Source organism: Sycon ciliatum, chromosome 10, assembly GCF_964019385.1.
Source record: "Sycon ciliatum chromosome 10, ocSycCili1.1, whole genome shotgun sequence".
Taxonomy (NCBI): Eukaryota; Metazoa; Porifera; class Calcarea; order Leucosolenida; family Sycettidae; genus Sycon; species Sycon ciliatum.
This window is the reverse complement of record NC_088652.1, coordinates 18,419,958-18,440,957: the sequence shown is the minus strand read 5'-3', so window position 1 is coordinate 18,440,957 and position 21,000 is coordinate 18,419,958. Positions and strand designations below refer to the sequence as shown.

The following is a 21,000-nucleotide window of genomic DNA, read 5'->3' as shown; positions in this document are numbered from 1 at the left end:
AACTGTATGATTGTTTTATCAGTGACGACAGTACCAGGTCCGGACAAGAATATCGGTCTGAACCGTGGCGTTGGGCTCTGCGGAAGGCAAGCATGCGCCTAATCTTGTGCAGATGGAAACGTGTGACGTTGCTCCTGTTTGTTGGTATCTGGTTCTGCTTATCACTGGTCTTTCCCCGCCAGCTGGAACATCAGTCCGATCGGAATTATTGGTCAGTGCCAAGAGGCGGCAGCACATTCACCTCGTCTTCGATTGCTAATCCCTACGGGCTCAAGCGTTCTCTTGTCAGTGAGGTGTGGGGAAATGACGGGGAGAGCTCCGCATACGCTTGGCCTGTCTCCGTGTCCGAGTTGAAATGCAAGCACCCTGACACGGTGCGAGTTTGCACCAAGCATCGTGCAACGTTTCTGATACTGTCGTACCGCCACGAGCCTTTCGTCACCCACCCGCCGCAAAATGGACTGTCCCACTTCGGATGCTGCGATGGTGTCAACTTGGTGTACACATCGAACAAGTCTTGGTTCGCCCAAGCTGACTTGGTCGATTTCCATTCTCCGCATCTTCCCGTTCCACTTCCAGTGCGTGCACACGCGTATCAACTGTACATGGCCACGAGTGGCGAGGCTCCGTACACGGTGTTGCACTGGGAGAGTATGTCTTCCATAAACCTCTTGAGAACGTTCTCCAGATACAGCGACATAGAGTTTTCCCTGTCGCAACCGGGTGAGTGCTTCTGTGACCAGTACTTGAAACCAGTTGCAGTGGAGTACGAACAGCGACACCTGACCGTTCCCGTCTCAGCCCTGGTCAGCAACTGCAGATCCTACGGCGGTCGTCAGTTGCTTCTGCAATACATGCTGCAGCAGATTGAGGTTCACAGCCTAGGTCGGTGCCTTCATAACTACGACCCAGTCCCTGATGTTGAGACTGCTGGAGTGCCCATAAGCAAAGTGCTGAAGCAGTACCTGTTTCATTTTGCCGTCGAGAATGCCGTGTGCCAAGACTACATAACGGAGAAGTTCAGCCGGGCGCTCACCGTGGCAAGCGTACCCATAGTTATGTCGCATGGTCCGCTACCAGGATTTGAGCGGGCAGCACCCAGCAACACCTCCTACATTGACCTATCAGCATTTCAGAATCTCACCGAGGCGTTTGCGTACATAAAGAGAGTGTCCCTGTCCAAAGCTGAGTACATGCGCTACCACGCCTACAGAGGGCTTGCTAAAACCAGCCCCGAGCTCAGTGAGGAATTCCGCAAGAACGTGTGCGCGAAAAGCGAGGACGACATCGACCAGTGGTGTGCGATTGTGAAACGCTGGGAATCGCTAGCCGGTAAGGAAAGACTTGTGCAGAAAACGTACGGCGATTATAAGGGCACAATTGGGAGACAGTGTGCCCCGCAAGGATCAATGGCAAAGCTTATACCACAGGCACCCACCGTCCCTGAGAGTCTCCCCTCGTCTACTACACCCAGCACATACCATGCGAAGCTTGAGAGACTTCCAGTAGCAAAAGGGAGAGGTGAGAAGACTGTAGCAAAACCACAAATGCCAAATTTTATCCCCAAATGGGGCAGACGTCGCAGCACTCACACACGCTTGAAGCTAGGATGGAAAAACCTCCGGACCTCAACATGAAGTTTATGAGATAATTATTGTAGTGGAAAGAGACATGATGTTAGCGGCCGTCGTGAGTTCCCTTGGGGAACGGACACGATAATTTACTTTTTTTTAAAGAGACGTAAGTAAAAGTGGGGAGGCTTCCTGCAGTTTCATAACCAGTTAAGAGTAGAGCCCACACCGTCACACGCTCGCTTCCATTCACACTGCACTAGTTCAACTCATTCACAATCATCATTGGAAAGAGACATGTAAGAAGAAAGAATGATGGAACAAAATGATTCGAACTAGTTTTCGTGCAACACTCATTAGGAACCACTATTGTGAAAAAAGGAGGACAACATGTTACGAGTTATGACTAGTAACATTTTGTCCTCCTTTTTTCACCATAATTTAATTAAATTTAATTGGCTCACCATCCGAGTTAAACCACTATTGTAGTGTAATTATTAATTCTAAAATGACACTCAAAACTGACAGGGAGTACTGACTCTACTGAGACATTCAGTGATCGCACGACATGACCATGTGGCCTTGAGCATTGCACCATAGCGTGTTAAGCATGGTCACGGTAGCATAATTACATAACAGTATACTCCCATACCGTTATGAGACTCCCCAGTGCTAACCAATGGCCTTCAGACCTGGAAGATTCATTGTTATCAGCGACACTTCCAACTTGGTGCTGCCAAGTGTCAAATCAAGTGGGCGGAAAAGCGCGAGCTCCGGTGTGGGTGTGCAGAGCAATCGACTTTTCTCTCGAGTTTCATTTCTTCTTTCCATTTGGCTTATGCGAAGGCTAGTCGAGCTTGTTGGCGATGCCAATGCGGAAAAGCATGACATTCATTGTACCGATACTGGTAGCTACTATACACACTGTGTATAGAATTGAGGATCAAGACCTGTCAAGGACAGATTGTGGAGATGGAGGTTAGAAGAGAATGCATCCGAGGCTCGGTCTGCACAACAGCATTGGCGTTACCCGCGATAAGGAATCATCGAGCAGACTCGTTAACGTTTCACCCATGGAAAATCTATGGCCTTTACTTTACAGAGAGTTTGTAGATGAGCTGACCCTCTGTTACGGACGGACACCGGGAAGGCTCCGATCCTCTTGTGCAGCTGTGGTCATGAAGTGAATGCCACGCTTGTTTCCCTCGATCTTTCTGTACATATACCAGTACATGTACCTCAAGTATTTATCAATTCTCCACAGGCCTTATCATACATGACTTGAGGACGGGCTTTTAATACATGATACTATCGTCAGAATACTGGTACAGTAAAACCTGGTTTAAGCGACCACCCCACGGTGCAAGCAAAAGCGGTCGTTAAAGCCAGGTGGTAGCCCTTTCCCAAAGGTGCTCGCCCCTTTTTTCGCCCTTTTTGGCCCTTTTTGGAAAAGCCCGTTTCTTTCGCCCTTTATTGCGTTTTTTGGTGAATATCGCCCTTTTGAGCTTTTTTAGCTGAAAAAGTGCTAAAATCTGTTTGCTCACGCACGCGGTCACAGTTTCCGAGTGCTCGATGTGGGTGGGCCTTGGCACGCCGCATTTTCGGGGGGGGGGGGCAACAAGTTAGTTAGTTGGTGAAGCTTGTACCCGGTGTACAGAATGCTGTAAAAAAGTGGGTTTTTTGAACTTTACTTCCTGTTTTGCCTTTCGTGGACCCATAAATGGAAGAGCGCGTATTCATTTCTCAGCTTGGGTTCATATCTGAACATGTATCATGGCTATCCTTCACTGAAAAAAGAGCACTTTTTGCCTGTTTTCACTGAAAAAAGAGCACTTTTTCAGCATATTTTGAGGGACGCGAAAAGCACTAAGTGCGAATTAAAAGAGCACCTTTGGGAAAGGGCTACAGGTGTGTCTTTACCAACATATTTATCAACCATAAGTACAGTTGCAGTGGTGTCTTCAACTTTATTCTCCTAAGTCCACTACAATGGCAAAAAAGTGGCAGAACACGTACAAGCAGTTCGAAGTACATACATGAGTATTTCAACTAGAGCTCAGCCACAAGTAACATGTAGAGACATGCCTTACTGTTTCTAACAGAAAGGAAGTTATCGTTGTGTGTAGATTTATCCATTTCCGGCTTCTCTCTACCAGTGAATATCTTCTCTATAATTATAACTTCAAGAAGCATTTTGAAACTCGGATGTTGAGCCATAAATAAATGTGGAAAGGAAAAGGACATATGGATACGAGTTAAGACTTAAGAGTAACTCTCCATCACTGTAACTGGATACAATATACAGTCAGAAAGTGCAATAACTAGGCACAAAACTGACAAGAGTACTGAGACATTCGACGTCCTAACACCTAGCTTCAACACATCTCCGTAGCGCTAACCGACAGCCTTCCAACTCGGAAGGTTCAAGGATATGGAAATACCAAAGAGGGGGACTGTAGCTTTTGCTCGTTTTCGTTGCGCTTGCCTTCCCCTCTTTGTATTTCCATAACCTTGAACCTTCCAAGTTGGAAGGCTGTCGGTTAGCGCTACGGAGATGTGTTGAAGCTAGGTGTCAGGACGTCGAATGTCTCAGTACTCTTGTCAGTTTTGTGCCTAGTTATTGCACTTTCTGACTGTATATTGTATCCAGTTACAGTGATGGAGAGTTACTCTTAAGTCTTAACTCGTATCCATATGTCCTTTTCCTTTCCTCAAGAAGCATTGTACATGTATTTCGCTTTTTCGTTAGCTGCTACGCCAGTGATGGCATACTTTGATAAGTACAAATACAAGTACAATAAATCCGAAAGAAGAAAAGAGGACAGAAGAGCTGCAAGTTACGCCATACTATCCACTAACACCACCAGTTACTTTACAACCAGCTCATGCGATAACATTGCACGACACTGACCAACGGTGCTGACGTTCTACACCTAACTGGCAATCAGCTCTAGCACATCTTGGATGCGCACTCCAACAGCCTTCCAGCTTGGAAGGTTCTAAGTTATAGAAATAACACAAGGAGGTGAAGCACATCATAAGGAGATGTGCTAGAGCCAATAGCCAGTTACACGTTCATGTACATGTAGGTGTAGAACGTCAGTACCGTTGGTCAGTGTCGTGCAATCTTTTCGCATGAGCTGATTGTAAAGCAACTGGTGGTGTTAGTGGATATTGTGACGTAACTTGTAGGTCTTTCGTCCTCTTTTCTTATCTCTTAATTTGTTGGCCAAAAATCCTATATATAGGATTTGAAAATATGTGACCTGTATGCCGTTGTTATTGGTCATCATGAGCCATTCATGACCCATAATAACGGCATAATGGTTTTCATAGAAGCTGTAAGATTCATAGGACATGAATACTCATTTTCAGCTAAAATTGGAACTTTGAACAGCATTGTTAAGCTGGTGTCATAGAAACGACTGAAGCAGTGAATGTGCAAAAGAACATTACAGGTGTGGCACAGGGTGGTTTTAGGACGACATATCGCACATGCCGTCATGAAACTACCAGTTTTAAGGATAAAACAAGGTCTAGTAAAATCTCAAATCCTATATGTAGGATTCGAAACATAGGGCACAGGCCTTAGAAATATTGCGCAAGGAGATGAGCTTTAGATGTAAGTATTTGAAAACATTATCTTATTCAACTCTCCTCTACTAAGACCTAATACGGAAGAATTGGTCACACACATGTACATGTACGTTTCCCTATGCTCGTGCCACACCCATTCTGAGTTGAAAAATATGACCAAAATCCTATATATAGGATTTAGCAAATTATGAGATTGTAAATAAATTCTTGACTCTCCACCCGAGTCTAACAAATACGATACTTTGTGGTTGCAGGCTTTTTCGACACTTCACTTTATATGTAGCTAATATTATGGTTTGAGGTAGAATAGGAATGTACAGTCAACTTCGCTTATAACGACACTCGGCGGGGCATCAAAAAGGTGTCCTTATTCGCGAAGTGTCGTTATACCCGAAGTCTCATTATATGTGTAACAGTTGGATGGGACTTTGCTCTGGGCATGACAATTATGTCGTTATTCGCGAATTGTCGTTATATCCGATGTCCTTATTAGCGAAGTTGACTGTAGCAGCCAGCAAGTACAAAAATGAAGTTCACACCTTTCCTGTGTGTAACTATAGTGTACATGTATGTGAGAAAGGTAGTGGCAGATGAATGTGATGGTGCGTGCGTATTACTTGAAGAATGTGTACAAGCATTTGGCGTCCAGTCCAGAATGTCATAACTTGTAAGGTGTTTGATGATTTCTGGTTTAGTGTTATTCGTTGCGCACTTTTCTTCAAACAATTGCAGGTGTTGGAAGCTATGTATATTCGTACTCGTGCAAACAGAATGCAAACGGTGTATTGCTCACACTCTTCAAATAATACGTACGCACCATCCCATTCATCTACACAGTAACATATTCATCTTCCACTACCTTTCTCACATACACTATATTCACACACAGGAAAGGTGTAGACTTCATTTTTTTTGTACTTGCTGGCTGCTGTATTCCTATTCTGCCTGAAACCATATTCGCTACGTAAGTGTGTGTTTTAGTTATTACAATTGATGTGACGGCGTTCCACAGATGTAATTCACTTAGTTCTTCATTTTCTGCTGGGGTTACGAGTGCACAACTGATCTTATTTTTTGCCATTTTACGACTATTGTCTCCTCCTCGATTATTTAATTACATACATCTACTATGGTCAAAATTGAATGCAGTAGACATAGTTCAACTAGTAGAACAAGGCTACAAGTCCTGTACATTGTACATGTACATGCAGTAATACAGTCATGTAGTAATACAGTCATGTACTTCAAGCAAGAACCGGCTTCTTTATACTACTTTCCTGAAGTACGGCTTGCTCGGCCAAGTTTCACACAAGCTGGGCACTGTTGGCTGGGGTATTCAAGAGTCTTGCATATAGCCCTTTCCCGAAGGTGCTTGCCCTTTTTTCACCCTTTTGGCCCTTTTTGGAAAAGCCCGTTTCTTTCGCCCTTTATTGCGTTTTTGGTGAATATCGCCCTTTTTGAACTTTTTTAGCTGAAAAAGTGCTAAAATCTGTTTGCTCACGCACGCGGTCACAGTTTCCGAGTGCTCGATGTGGATGGGCCTTGGCACGCAGCATTTTCGGGGGGGGGGGGGGGCAACAAGTTGGTGAAGCTTGTACCCGATGTACAGAATGCTGTAAAAAGTGGTTTTTTTAAAACTTTACTTCCTGTTTTGCCCTCTGTGGACCCATAAATGGAAGAGCGCGTATTCATTTCTCATCTTGTGTCATATCTGAACATGTATCATGGCTATCCTTCACTGAAAAAAGAGCACTTTTTGCCTGTTTTCACTGAAAAGAGAGCACTTTTTCAGCATATTTTGAGGGACGCGAAAAGCACCAAGTGCGAATTAAGAGGGCACCTTTGGGAAAGGGCTACTTGCATAGCAGTAGTTGGTGAAATGGCCGTCAACACGTGTAGAGGCTTCAAAGCTTTACTACAGTGCATGCATGGTGTGTTCCCTGCAAGGGCCTGCATGCTTGCATTATTAGAAAGAAGAGGGGAAGAACCGGTTGATTATTCTACCCTTTGCCTTTGTTTTCAGTCTGCCGATTCCAATACTCTTTGGAGCAGAATCTGCCTATTATTGGAGCATTGTGCGCCGACAGTAACCCAACACCTCACTAACATGAATTAAAATGATTGTACTGTACGGCCATTTACAAAACCGCCCAAAGCCACAACCAAAACGAATAATTTTGTGAAAGCGCTACTATTTGCAAAGGAAAAGAACAGTTCATGATGCACGTCCAATGCTATCAGTCCAGGATGGGAACTATCGCACTTTAATAAGCATCAACAGCAACGTTTACCGGTCTTGAAAAGTGAAGAAAAAGTTCCAAAAAAATCAAGAGACAGTAACAAGGGTTTAGTATCTGTGGTGATCTGCCCGATCAATTACAGCAGGGTCAAGCGTGTTGAACATTGATGCATTGGGAGCATAACAGTCACTCTTTGAATTGGTAATACATGTACATGTAGGTGTCATGTGACTCATGTCCAATGCTAATTCCCACAATCTTGTTCCTTACTTCTTGTCGATCATTGCCACGTTGTTAGAGATACCAACCATGGACCCGTGCACAGGACGGCAAGATGAGCGCGATTACTTGCCCAGGTTGATGATGCCACAAACAGAGTCACGAATGCCGTTGATAATCACGCACTGGAAGCTCAACCCGCCTAGCTTCACAGCATTCTCGACGATGCCGCAGATGTGGTTGAAGAGGTTCTTGTAGTAGGTGCACACAGGCGAATCAGCGTTGGCAGACACTGCATGCGACTGGCCAACCATAGCGCCATGAGGTAGGTTATTGGCCAGGTACTCAGCATAAGCCTTCATAGCAATTTCATTTTGCGCATTTTCTTGGGCATATGGTGGACGTTCCGGCACAGCATTGATGACAGCCACACAGACCACCAGAGTGACAAGGAGGACTTGGACGCACTTCATCTTGACGCTCAAAGTTTGGGAGGCGAAAGAAGCTTACAGGAATTAAGAACTGAATCACCGTTATACCCCAGCAGTTCAACAACAGCTTCCTTTATACCCATGGCTGGCCATCTCTCTGTCATTGTTCCGCAATTGCAACAGCTAAGGTAAGCCTGAAGGTAATCCTGTATTGGACTTGTTTAGTGTGAGGTCCAGGCGGCATGGTACAATGAATGGGCAGTCTTTCGCCAACCTTCCAGGTGTTAGCTCGAGCCTAAAAACACTAGTGGATGGTTGGACCACTTGCGCATGTGTCCTGGCGAAGGTGTCAACCTGGATGCTCTCTGCCAGTCAGTTACGACCGCAGTCTTCCTCTGATCACCTTCATTAAATTTTATGCTTTTTGGGTTACATTTTTCCTTTTCTGGTTTTCTTGGATTGCATTAAATTTGTATTGCATTTTCATCAATTGTGTTTCCTTTGCCCGAAAAAGAGGCTTCGCAACTGTTTAATAAGTTCAAGAGAAAAAATTCATTTAATCTCTGGGCTGAGAGCTATATGTAGGGCTCTGTTCCACGTTGAGTGGCCTGCTTTGTCCAAAGCACCAAAGTAAAGAAAGCATGCTAGCGGATACTCGTCTAGCGGCCTAAAACAGGTTCCGCAGCGAGCAACCCGTTCTGGACAATCCATTTCTTTATACCACATACGGCGTAGAATCATATTGTATTTTTCAATAGGCTCCCATCTGTTGATTGCCGTACACATGTACATGTACTTATTAAACTAGTAACTATTATAAGCTTTCAGATGCGAAAAGGCACTGTTCCTAAGTGCACTGTTGTATAGCAGTGCGACTTCTCTGAACGCGTCTTGGTTGGATGAAATATCGGTTAGCCGCCTGCTGATATGCTTTCGGTATTTGCTTGATGATTGTTGGTGGATGATTCGATTGGCTGTGGACATAGACCGGTGTCTCGTTGGGTTTTCTTTACGAGCGATAAGTGATAATTATGTGCCATCATTTGGATACGCGTTGAGTCAACACGTGCAATCTATTGTACTTCTGATGTCCTTCTGCCATCAGCCATCACGCTGACACGTTTGTGGCATTTAAGGAAAAGTGATTTTGTTTATTTTGCCATGCAGCTGAACAACTTCCAGTGTGTTTTCAGGCTCAAAGTAGCACCTGGAGGGTTGCGCAAGACCGCGCACGCCACGCCTCCTAGACCTCATACTAAATAACTCGAGATATTTCAGGGACGCAGGGCGTGCCCGTCAGTGGCGCTAACACGGAGATTGTGGTGAACAGGTCGTGCATTGAAAAGTTTACGAAATGTGACAGGTTCGTCTCCGCCAGCCTTTGGAAGTTTGAGTGATTTTGAAGCTTGTACCCCAGACAACACTATTAACAGTACCAAGGTCGTGTGAAACTTGGCCGACCAAGTGGCACTGCACGTGACTGGCCAAACATAGCGGCATGAGGTAGGTTATTGGCCAGGTGCTCAGCATAAGCCTTCATAGCAACTTCATTTTGCGCATGTTCTCGGTCAGGTGACAGATACATGGGCACAGTAGCTAAGGTATGTACAGCCACACAGACCACTAGAGTGACGAAGAGGACTTGGACGCACTTCATCTTGACGATCAAAGTTTGGGAGGCGAAAGAAGCTTACAGGACTGAATCACCGTTATGCTCCAGCAGTTCAACAACAGCTACCCATGGCTGGCCATCTCTCTGTCATTGCTCCGCAATTGCAACACCTAAGGCATGCCCGAAGATAATCCTGTATTGGGTTCGTTTAGTGTGAGGTCCAGGCGGCATGGTGCTATGAATGGGCAGTCTTTCGCCAACCCTCCAGGTGTTAACTCGAGCCTAAAAACACTAGTGGATGGTTGGACCCCTTGCGCATGTGTCCTGGCGAAGGTGTCAACGACTTAGTTACGTGGATGCTCTCTGCCAGTCAGTTCAAGACTATCACAGCCGTCCTAAATCCTGTGATTGCCATCACCTTCATCATGCTCCGTGGTGAGAGCTGTATGTAGGTGTCTATTCCACTTCCATAGATACAGCACCCTCCGGAATTGTCTGCCCCCTAAGATCACCTCCTTGACTAGGTTAAGCGAATTTAAGCAAAAAAACTGCACAAACAGTTCTACGAGCATTGGTTTCATTGCAGCGGAATTCCGTTGAATATGTAGCGTCACATCGTATTCTTTAGAAGCTTATCTCTGGCACACTTTTCATGTTTACATCTGTTTTACTTTCTCTTTTCGCTTGCCCAGTTGCATCTTCCTTTCTGCTCTGTTTTACTTTCTTTTTTCGTTCGTCCCTCTTGATATTAATTTTGTACTTTGTACTGTTGAGGCAACGAACTGAAATAATAGAACCGAAACCAAACATGCTTACAATCATATGTTCAAGGGCAGAGCTCTGCCCTAGATAATGTCTTTATCTTTTTCTGTGCTCACCTATTGCTCATCACTTCTTTTACAGATTTGGTATTATGGAAAGCCTAGAAGATACCAACGCTGCCTGCACCTACTACAAGGACCTCTCCAACCGCGTATGCGGCATCGTGCAGCATTCTTTGAATATTGGCCAAGTGAACTTTCAGTGTCTGATTCTCAAGGGAATTCGTGACTCCGTCTGTGGCATCAGCAAGGCGGGCAAGTAATCACGCTCATCTTGCTGTCCTGGGTACGAGTCCGTGGTGGGTATCTTTAACATCGTGGCAAGGATTGACAAGGAAGTATTAAAGGAACAAGATTGTGGGAATTAGCATGGACATGACATCTACATGTATTACCAATTCAAAAAATGTTGTGCTCCCAATGCTTCAATTTACACACGCTTGACCCTGCTGTATTTGCTCCACCAGATCACCACAGATACTACATCTATGTATTTGCTCCACCAGATCACCACAGATACTACATCTATGTATTTGCTCCACCAGATCACCACAGATACTACATCTATGTCGCTTACTCTTGACTATAGGGCTTGAAAGTGCTACGTCACAGCATAGCAATAGCATAGCAACAATTTGAAAAATTCAAAAACTGAATCCACCTGGATCCAGTCTTTGTATGGATCCAAGCAGCGCTTTCACAAACCTTGCTATTTTTGGCTATGGCTGTTGGCAGTTTGTAAATGGCCATACCTTTTAGTGAAGGGTTGAGTTACTCTTGGCACACAATGCTCTAAGAATTGGCAGATTCTGCTCCAAAAAGTATTGGAATCCGCAGACTGAAAACAAACGCAAAGGGCAGAATATTCCAGCGGGATGTCCCCTCTTCCCATCATTAGTATAAAAAATGCAGGCATGCCGGGAACACACCATGCATGTACTGTCTGTAGTAAAAACGTGAAGCCTCTACACGTGGTGACTGCCATTCCAGCAGCTACTACTACTACTACTACTACTACTACTACTACATGTATGCAAGAGTGTTGAGCACCCCAGACAACAGTGCCAAGGTCGTGTGAAACTCGGCCGACAAAGCGGCACTTGAGTACCGTAGTTTGGAGAACCGTTCTCTTGCTTGAACTACTTGTACATGGCATTCAGGGAGTCGTGCTCAAACTACAATCATGTAGTTTGGGTACGACTCCCTGAATGCCATTGTATTAGATCCCTTGCTGCATGAGCTGTTGACTATCCTAGTAAGTTAGTGGTAGAATATGGTCGGTTTATACGTACATGTACGTAGAGCAAGGACCTGGTGGTGTCAGCTTGGTGGGTGATGGGAGTCCATCAGGCAGCAGTGCATTGTGAAGTATTGACTCAACGCGTATCCGCATGATCATGGCACATACAATAATAATTATTATTGGTTAAAACGACCACGTGACATAAACATTCAAAGGGTTTTTCTCACCTGCACATCTAGCTGACCAAGATACAGTGAAACCTGTCTAGGACGACCGCTCAAGGAACCTTCGAAACGTGGTTGCTGTGTACAGGTGGTCTTCTTATCCAGGGTCAGTTGACTGGAGGTAGCATCACTTGGTCCTGGTTGAAGTGGTCCCCTGGTGCAGGTGGTCGCCTTATCCAAGTGGTCGCCTTCACAGGTTTTACTGTATGTGCCTTTTCGCATCTGACGACTCAGCTCAATAGGTACACGGAAATCCACAGGTGGGAGCCGATTGACAAAGTACAATGCGAATGCACACAGTATGTGGTATAAAGAAATTAAGAATTACCGGTATTGTCCTGAATGGGTTGCTCACTGCGTCACCTGTCCCAGGCCTCAAGACCAGTACCCACTAATGTGCTTTCTTTACTTCCGTGCTTTGGACAGAACAGGCAACACAAAGTGGAACAGTGACCTAGCCCTCAGCACAGAGCTAGTGATGAAGGTGATGACGATCACAGTATCAAGGAAGGCTGGCTGTGCTAGTCTTGTACTGACTGGCAGAGAGCATCCAGGTTGACACCCCAGCCTGGACACGTGCGCAAGTGGTCCAACCATCCACTAGTGTTTTTTTAGGCTCGAGCTAACAACTGGACGGTTGGCAAAAGATTGCCCATTCATCGTACTATGCCGCCTGGACCTCACACTAAACTGTGAACAACCCAATAATCTTCGGTAATATCTTAGCTGTTGCCATGGCGGCACAATGGCAGGGAGATGGCCAGCCATGGGTATAAAGGAAGCTGATGTTTAACTGCTGGGGCATAACGGTGATTCAGTTCCTAATTCCTGTAAGCTTCTTTCGCCTCCCAAACTTGATTTTCAAGATGAAGTACGTCCAAGTCCTCTTCTTTACTCTGGTGGTCTGTGTGGCTGTCATCAATGCTGCGCCATGGCCAGCACATGAGCAAGGAAATGCGCAAAATGAAGTTGCTATGAAGGCATATGCTGAGTACCTGGCCAATAACCTACCTCATGGCGCTATGGTTGGCCAGTCGAATGCAGTTTCTGCCAACGCTGATTCGCCTGTCTGCACCTACTACAAGACCCTCTTCAACAGTATCTGCGGCATCGTCGAGAATTCTGTGCAGCTAAGCGGATCGAGCTTTCAGTGTATTATTCTCAACGGCATTCGTGACTCTGTTTGCGGCATCATCAACCTGGGCAAGTAATCATGCTCCTGGGCACGAGTCCGTGGTTGGCATCTTTTTCACCGTGGCAAGGATCCACAAGAAGTAAGGAAAGAGATTGTGAAAACGAGCATCGGACATGATACCTATGACCAATTCAAAATTGATGTGCTCGCAATAGTACTTCAATGTTCAAAACCCTTGACCCTGCTGTATTTGCTCCGCCAGACCACCACAGATACTAAAATCCTTGTCGATTTCTCTTGACTTTTTTCCTCCACTTTTCCCTGTAAACGTTGCTGTTGATGCTTACTAAAGTACGCACTAGTTCTTATCCTGCATTGATAGACTTTAATAGATGTGCATCATGAACTGTTCGTTTCCTTTGCAAATAGCAACGCTTTCTCAAACCTTACTCGTTTTGGTTGTGGCTCTTGGGAGTTTGTAAATGGCCATATCTTTTAGTGAAGGGTTGGGTTGGGTTGGGTTACGCTTGGCGCATAATGCTCTAAGCATTGGCAGATTCTGCTCCCAAAAGTATTGGAATCGGCAGAACCGTAAAGAAGCACAAAGGGTAGAATATTCCATGGGTTCTTCGGACTTCTTCCCCTAATGCAGGCATGCAGTGAACACACAATGCATACACTGTAGTATAGCTTTGAAGCCTCTTCACGTGTTGACGGCCATTTCACCGATTACAATGTACTAACATTAAAAGTAATCCACGGCACCTCCACCAAACGGGATCTCTGGCCGACTTCACACACCAGCAGCATGACTCCAAGTTGTATACTGATAAACAGGCCAAACGCTGCTGAGTATTTTATACTCTTTGAGTACTAGTGGCGACTATGCGAGTAATACCCCAGACAGCAGCACGAGGCTTGTGGGCAACTTGGCCGAACAAGTAGCACTTCGGTGTTCAGTCTCCAGTAGTCTGGATAATCGTTCTCTTGCACCTGAAAATACCGCCACGCTGCAATGGAGTTTGGGAATTCTGAAGAACCGTTTTCTTGTTCAAGATATGCTTTACTGCATGGAATGTTGACCATACCGGTAGTACGTTGGGGCCATAGTGGTAGAGAACGATCCTAGTGGTGTCAGCTGATTCTACCTGTGGCTTCTCCAAGGCAGATAGTCTTTCGTCATCCACTAGGCTTCTGAGGAGACCGTCGATGTTGGCAACCGGCACAACCCAGGAAGGATTGGACAGAGGCAAGGTAGGGGTATCTATCACTGGCTGGTGTAAGCTCGGAAAGCCTGTTAGCACAGATACATGTACATGTATGTCCATGTAACTCGTTAAAGCTGGGTAGAGTAGGCAGCTGCAGAGTAGCGGGAGTTGGCATTGTCGGAAAACTTCGAGGATTTGCTAATAACTTTAGACTTGTACTTGCGCGAGGTAACGGCAGACTCGGCAGTGCTTGATGTTCTTTTACATGTACAGTGAAACCTGCCTAAGGCGACCGCTCAAGGGACCATCAAAACGTGGTCTCTGTTACCAGGTGGTCTCCTTGTCCAGGGTCATTTGACTGGAAATCAGATCCCTTGGTCCTGGGTTCAGTGGTCTCCTAGGACAGGTGGTCGCCTTGTCCGAGTGGTCGCCTTGACAGGTTTTACTGTACTTGCAACTCCAGTAGCGGTTAGCTTGTTTGGCAGCTACAGAGACTGGCTACTAGTACAGTGCTGGCAACTGAAATCCGACGCCCTGGGCGGCGCGCCAGTAGGCACTGGCGGATTATGCCGGCATAATTATTGGCATATTTTGGTGGTTGAAAATTTGGAGCAAGATTTGGAATCCTTTCGGAGGTAGGAGCATAACTGCATGATTGTATCACAGTTCTAGTATGTAGGCGACACAATTGTATAGAATGCACCTGATCAGTGCTGGTGGTCTGCATGGTAAAGGGTTCGGAGGTCATGCAGATAGTGTTTTCAATGAAAAGCAGGGTAGAAATCATGGCAATACAGTAAAACCTGTAACTAAAGACCACCGTGACTAGCGACCAGCCTGCTACTACTGTACATTTTTTCAATTTTTTGTGCTCGAACTCGTCTTCTTCAAAGTTCTTTCTCACCCTGATACAGTACATGTAGCAGAAGATGCGAGTGAATCAGCCTTTATCTGGTATCCCCGGGGCGGACGAGATAGTGACGGGTAGTCCGCAAAACTCCGCGTACATGTACACTATGCTTGTAACGAAGTCATGACGTCTGGGTCTTAGCAGCTATGACTGTGCATGCTATGGATATTGCTCTAATAATTATACAAATGGAGGTATAGTTGATGTTCGGTCATGATGGAAGGAGAGCTGGAGCTACGGGAGAGATGAGCTGATTACGAGAATTCGCAGGGTTAGGGTGACATCGGTTGGACGAGTATGACGATTACGAAGATGTAGCCTAATGTAGTCAATAGTGTGTGCGGGGGTGGGGGGGGGGGGTGGGGGGAGGGGGGGGGGCTGCGGAGGCCCAATACAATGTAAGGGGATGGGAGGAGAGAAGGCCAGCGGAGAGTCAAATTCAGAAGAAGTAGTTAAGGAGAGAATAGCTGAAGTACACGGTTACTGTGCGAATTCAAAAAAAACAAAAACAAAAACAGCCAAACAGGTACACAACTCACGAGAATACAGAGGACTAGTCGACTGGAGCACAGAATTGAACTGCTGAAGTACATAGCTGACGAGAATAAAGACAGGAGCACAGAAATGAACGGGAGGCAGTCTACGAAGTGGTGGTACCATCTGTGCATGCACCACGGTGCATTATCACATTATCGGCTTTGCAAAGTTCGTGGGTACTGAATACCATGGTATGACCAACTGTGTAGCAGTCTACAACGTGTAGGGAATGGCAGCTCGGCGGAATGCTGGGATGCTGCCCATGGCTCGCACCGCGTACCGTGTCAGGTATATGGTTCCATCACAGGCAGCCGCGAGATGCCGGTCGGCATTGGCCTGCTCGGCTTCTGGCTATTGGTTGTTGTAGGCCCAGACTGCGCTGAAGGCGAGTTGCTCCGCAGTTGCGAGCAAACAGTGCCTGCAGAGCAAGAATGGCACGGTTATGAACGCACCACCATACCAGCACGAGCAGTTTCTGGCGATATACCTCGTCCACGCGATAAACAGAGAGCCTCTCCAAGAGGTCACTGGCCCTGGTAAATCGTGGTCGTCCGAACACCGCCCTTGCTGCGCGGTTTTGGGCCACCTGCAAGCGGTTTAGCTGGTTGTGGGTCAAGCCGGAGCCATATGCTGACGATCCAAATCCGGCATGATGACAGATAGGAAGTACTTGCTTCGGCTAGCTAGAGTGAGGCAGCGTCGCGCCCGCCACAGACTACCGATCTTCCTAGCAGTGCGTGAGATGCACCGGTCAACTTGCGGCTGCCAGGCCATTCGTTGATCGATCAAGACGCCGAGGTATTTCGCGCTGGTGGTGTGCGGAAGTACATCATTTCGCCAGCGTACAACCACGTCCGGCTGCTGCCCACTGCTGCTGGTAAAAGCAATACATTGCTCTTCTTTGCATTGAATACAAGACCACGAGCGTCCAGCCAACTTGAGAGGGAGGTAACCGCCAAGCTGAGCGCATCAGACACCTCTTGCGCTGTCCGTCTTGCACATGTCAGGGCGATGTCATCCGCAAACTGCAGTGATGATGCCGGCACAGATTCAGAGGGGACTTCTCTTGTGTATATGGAGAAAAGCATGGGTCCTAGTGCAGAGCCCTGCAACACACCACAAGTGCACGGTACAGTTCTGCCCAGTCGGGAGCCCATACGAACGCGTTGATGGTGCCCAGACAGATAGTCCCGAAACCATTTCAGGGCTGTGCCGGAGATACCGATGCTGAACAAGTCCTGGATGAGGGTGGCATGCTTCACCTTGTCAAAGGCTTTACTCATATCTAACAGGCATGTTGCTACAACAGAACCATTGTCTCGGGCTTGGAGGACGGTGTCCGAGAGCAGTGCCAGCGCATCTTCGGTCGAGTGTCCAGGGCGGTATGCAAACTGGGTGTTAGGGAGAGCGGGGTCGACGAAGTCAACTTTGCTTGCACAGACACGCATCCTTCCTCTTGTCCACATAATTAATTATAGGCTAAAATTATTAGTATTCGTCCATCGCTGTATCCAGTCTGCTACAAGCCCTCTTTTCGACAATTTCTTTAGTCTAATAATTATTAATGCTGCATGCCCGCCTAAGCGCCGCAAAACTCGTGGTCTTTCCTTCAATCTCCTGCAAATACCCTTCCTAAGAGGCCCTTATAGCCGATCGTCAATCCAGTTTGTGGGAAGCGTATTGTGGAACAGTCTCTCGGCGGAACTTCGATCCATTGGAGAGAAGAAGCGGTTGCATGATGCATTGCGCTCGCAAGACCTCCTTTTTCTCCCAGCTGCCTAAACCGCTTTTTGTACTTTGCCAAAGCTCTGGATTTTACTCCTGCTTCTTAATCTATACTACATTATCCTCTCCATTCTACATGTATCTCCCATCCGTGCCTGCTTTTCTCCCCTCCCCATTTTCGTTCTGCCCTCTCCTCTTCTAAGTCGTCTCCTTGTGAGCAGGCACCATTGCCTGTTTGGTTGAACGACTTTAAATAACAGCACAACAACAACAACAACAACAACAACAACAACAACACCAACAACAACAACAACAACAACAACAACAACAACAACAACAACAACAACAACAACAACAACAACAACAACAACAACAACAACAACAACAACAACAACAGCAACAACAACAACAACAACAACAACAACAACAACAACAACAACAACAACAACAACAACAACAACAACAACAACAACAACAACGACTACGTACATGTACAGTCCAGTCCAGTGGCCTAAAACAAGACCAGCAGCGATGAACCCATTCTGGACTCCTTCGTTATCCCACATACTATGCACAATTCGACTCGGGTGGAGAGCCAAGCATTAATTTATAAGAAGAAAATCGAACCAAGGAGCTACACGTTAGGCTATACAAATCCACTAACACCACCAGTCAGTGCCGTCGGTCAGTGTCGTGCAATGTTATCGCATGAGCTGATTGTCAAGTAACTGGCAGTGTTAGTGGCATATTATCATAGCTTATAGTTATACCTACTTTAAACATGTACACGTCCATTCATCATGCAGAGCCTCGGTCAGTGTATATTCACTGTATTGTCTACTCCTTTTTAGGATACAAACTGAGGTACATGCAGGTATAAGTCGGATATACCCTTGGCTGGAGTGTATATGGAAAATATACACCATCAAACAAACCTGGGCCTTCAGCCTCGGTTTGTATTTGGTGTATATTTTTGGATAATACTCGAAAAGGTGGCAGATTCTGCTCGGAAAGCTGTGAAATTGGCAGAACCATACAAACCTTATGCCGTCATGGCGGGCAATTCCTCGAATTCTGCTCCATTTCTTTATCCACATACCAAACATGCATGAAACTTACCAGAAAAAGTACCCACTAGTGTGCTTTCTTTACTTCGGTGCTTTGGACAGAAGAGGCAACACAAAGTGGACCAGAAACCTAGCTCTCAGCACAGAGCGAGTGATGAATGCGATGACAATCACAGGATCAAGGAAGGCTCTGCTAGTCTTGAACTGACTGGCAGAGAGCATCCAGGTTGACACCTTCGCCAGGACGCATGCGCAAGTGGACCAACCATCCACTAATGTTTTTAGGCTCAAGCTAACACCTGGAAAATATACACCATCAAACAAACCTGGGCCTTCAGCCTCGGTTTGTATTTGGTGTATATATTTGGATAATGCTCGAAAAGGTGGCAGATTCTGCTCGGAAAGCTGTGAAATTGGCAGAACCATACAAACCTTATGCCGTCATGGCGGGCAATTCCTCGAATTCTGCTCCATTTCTTTATCCATATACCAAACATGCATGAAACTTACCAGAAAAAGTACCCACTAGTGTGCTTTCTTTACTTCGGTGCTTTGGACAGAACAGGCAACACAAAGTGGACCAGAAACCTAGCTCTCAGCACAGAGCGAGTGATGAATGCGATGACAATCACAGGATCAAGGAAGGCTCTGCTAGTCTTGAACTGACTGGCAGAGAGCATCCAGGTTGACACCTTCGCCAGGACGCATGCGCAAGTGGACCAACCATCCACTAATGTTTTTAGGCTCGAGCTAACACCTGGAAAATATACACCATCAAACAAACCTCGGCCTTCAGCCTCGGTTTGTATTTGGTGTATATTTTTGGATAATGCTCGAAAAGGTGGCAGATTCTGCTCGAAAAGCAGTGAGATTGGCAGAACCATACAAAACTTATGGCGGGCAATTCCTCGAATTCTGCCCCATTTCTTTATCCACATACCAAACATGCATGAAACTTACCTGAAAAAGTACCGAATTCTGCCAGAATTTCTGCTGGCATTATCCGCATATGCCGAGTGATGGGATTCCATCATGCAGTGCATTGACTTAATTAAAAACGAACACGTATCATTCAAAAGTGATTTCTCAAGTGCACAGCTAACGAGCTGACCAAGATACAGCATGTCCATTTTCGCATCTGACGACTCAGCTCAATAAGTATACGGAAATTCACAGGTGGGAGCCGATTGACAAAGTACAATGCGATTGCTCACAGTAAAAGTCGCATAAAGAATTATTAATAAGTACCGGTATTGTCCAGAATGGGTTCCTCACTGCGTCACCTGTCCCAGGTCTCTAGACCAATACCCACTAGTGTGCTTTCTTTACTTTGGTGCTTTGGACAGAACAGGCAACACAAAGTGGAACAGAAACCTAGGCTACATGTACATGTAGTTGTCAGCACAGAGCGAGTGATGAATGTGATGACAATCACATGATCAAGGAAGGCTGTGCTAGTCTTGAACTGACTGGCAGAGAGCATCCAGGTTGACACCCCAGCCTGGACACATGCGCAAGTGGTCCAACCATCCACTAGTGTTTTTTTAGGCTCGAGCTAACACCTGGACTGGAGGGTTGGCGAAAGACTGCATATTCATCGTACCATGCCGCCTGGACCTCACACTAAACAACTTCAATACACTACAGAAAACTCTTCAACCACATCTGTGGCATCGTCGAGAATGCTGTGAAGCTAGGCGGATTGAGCTTCCAGTGCGTGATTATCAACGGCATTCGTGACTCTGTTTGTGGCATCATCAACCTGGGCAAGTAATCACGCTCATCTTGCTGTCCTGGGCACGAGTCCGTGGTTGGTATCTTTAACATCTTGGCAAGGATCCACAAGAAGTAAGAAACAAGATTGTGAAAATGAGCATCGGACATGATACCTATGACCAATTCAAAATTGATGTGCTCGCAATACTTCAATATTCAACACGCTTGATCCTGCTGTATTTGCTCTGCCAGACCACCACAGATATTAAACCCTTGTCGATTTCTCTTGACTTTTTTCCTCCACTTTTTCCCTGTAAACGTTGCTGTTGATGCTTATTAAGGTACGTACTAAACTGCACTGATAGACTTTAATAGATGTGCATCATGAACTGTTCGTTTCCTTTGCAAATAGCAACGCTTTCACAAACCTTACTCGTTTTGGTTGTGGATCTTGGGAGTTTGTAAATGGCCATATCTTTTAGTGAAGGGTTGGGTTGGGTTGGGTTACGCTTGGCGCATAATGCTCTAAGAATTGGCAGATTCTGCTCCCAAACGTATTGGAATCGGCAGAACCGTAAAGAAGCACAAAGGGTAGAATATTCCATGGGTTCTTCGGACTTCTTCCCCTAATGCAGGCATGCAGTGAACACACCATGCATACACTGTAGTATAGCTTTGAAGCCTCTACACGTGTTGACGGCCATTTCGCCGAATACAATGTACTAATGTTAAAAGTAATCCACC

The 21,000-nt window shown here is 46.0% G+C and overlaps 1 protein-coding gene across 1 annotated transcript; it reads left to right on the top strand.

The window, feature by feature from the left end:
* Positions 1–42: 42 nt before the first annotated feature.
* LOC135825824 (alpha-(1,3)-fucosyltransferase 10-like) lies at positions 43–13,542 on the top strand. The gene is made up of 2 exons (XM_065338454.1): positions 43–1,332; positions 12,385–13,542. Exons 1-2 carry the CDS (start codon positions 93–95, stop codon positions 12,414–12,416), a joined length of 1,272 nt encoding a protein of 423 aa, XP_065194526.1. The 5' UTR covers positions 43–92; the 3' UTR covers positions 12,417–13,542.
* The last annotated feature ends 7,458 nt before the right edge of the window (positions 13,543–21,000 follow it).

Excerpts from the sequence above, each read along its gene's own strand:
- LOC135825824 (XM_065338454.1), top strand. The coding sequence starts at position 93 with ATGCGCCTAATCTTGTGCAGATGGAAACGTGTGACGTTGCTCCTGTTT. Across the intron at positions 1,333-12,384 it reads ACGCTGGGAATCGCTAGCCG|AACAGGCAACACAAAGTGGA; the intron begins GTAAGGAAAGAC and ends TGCTTTGGACAG.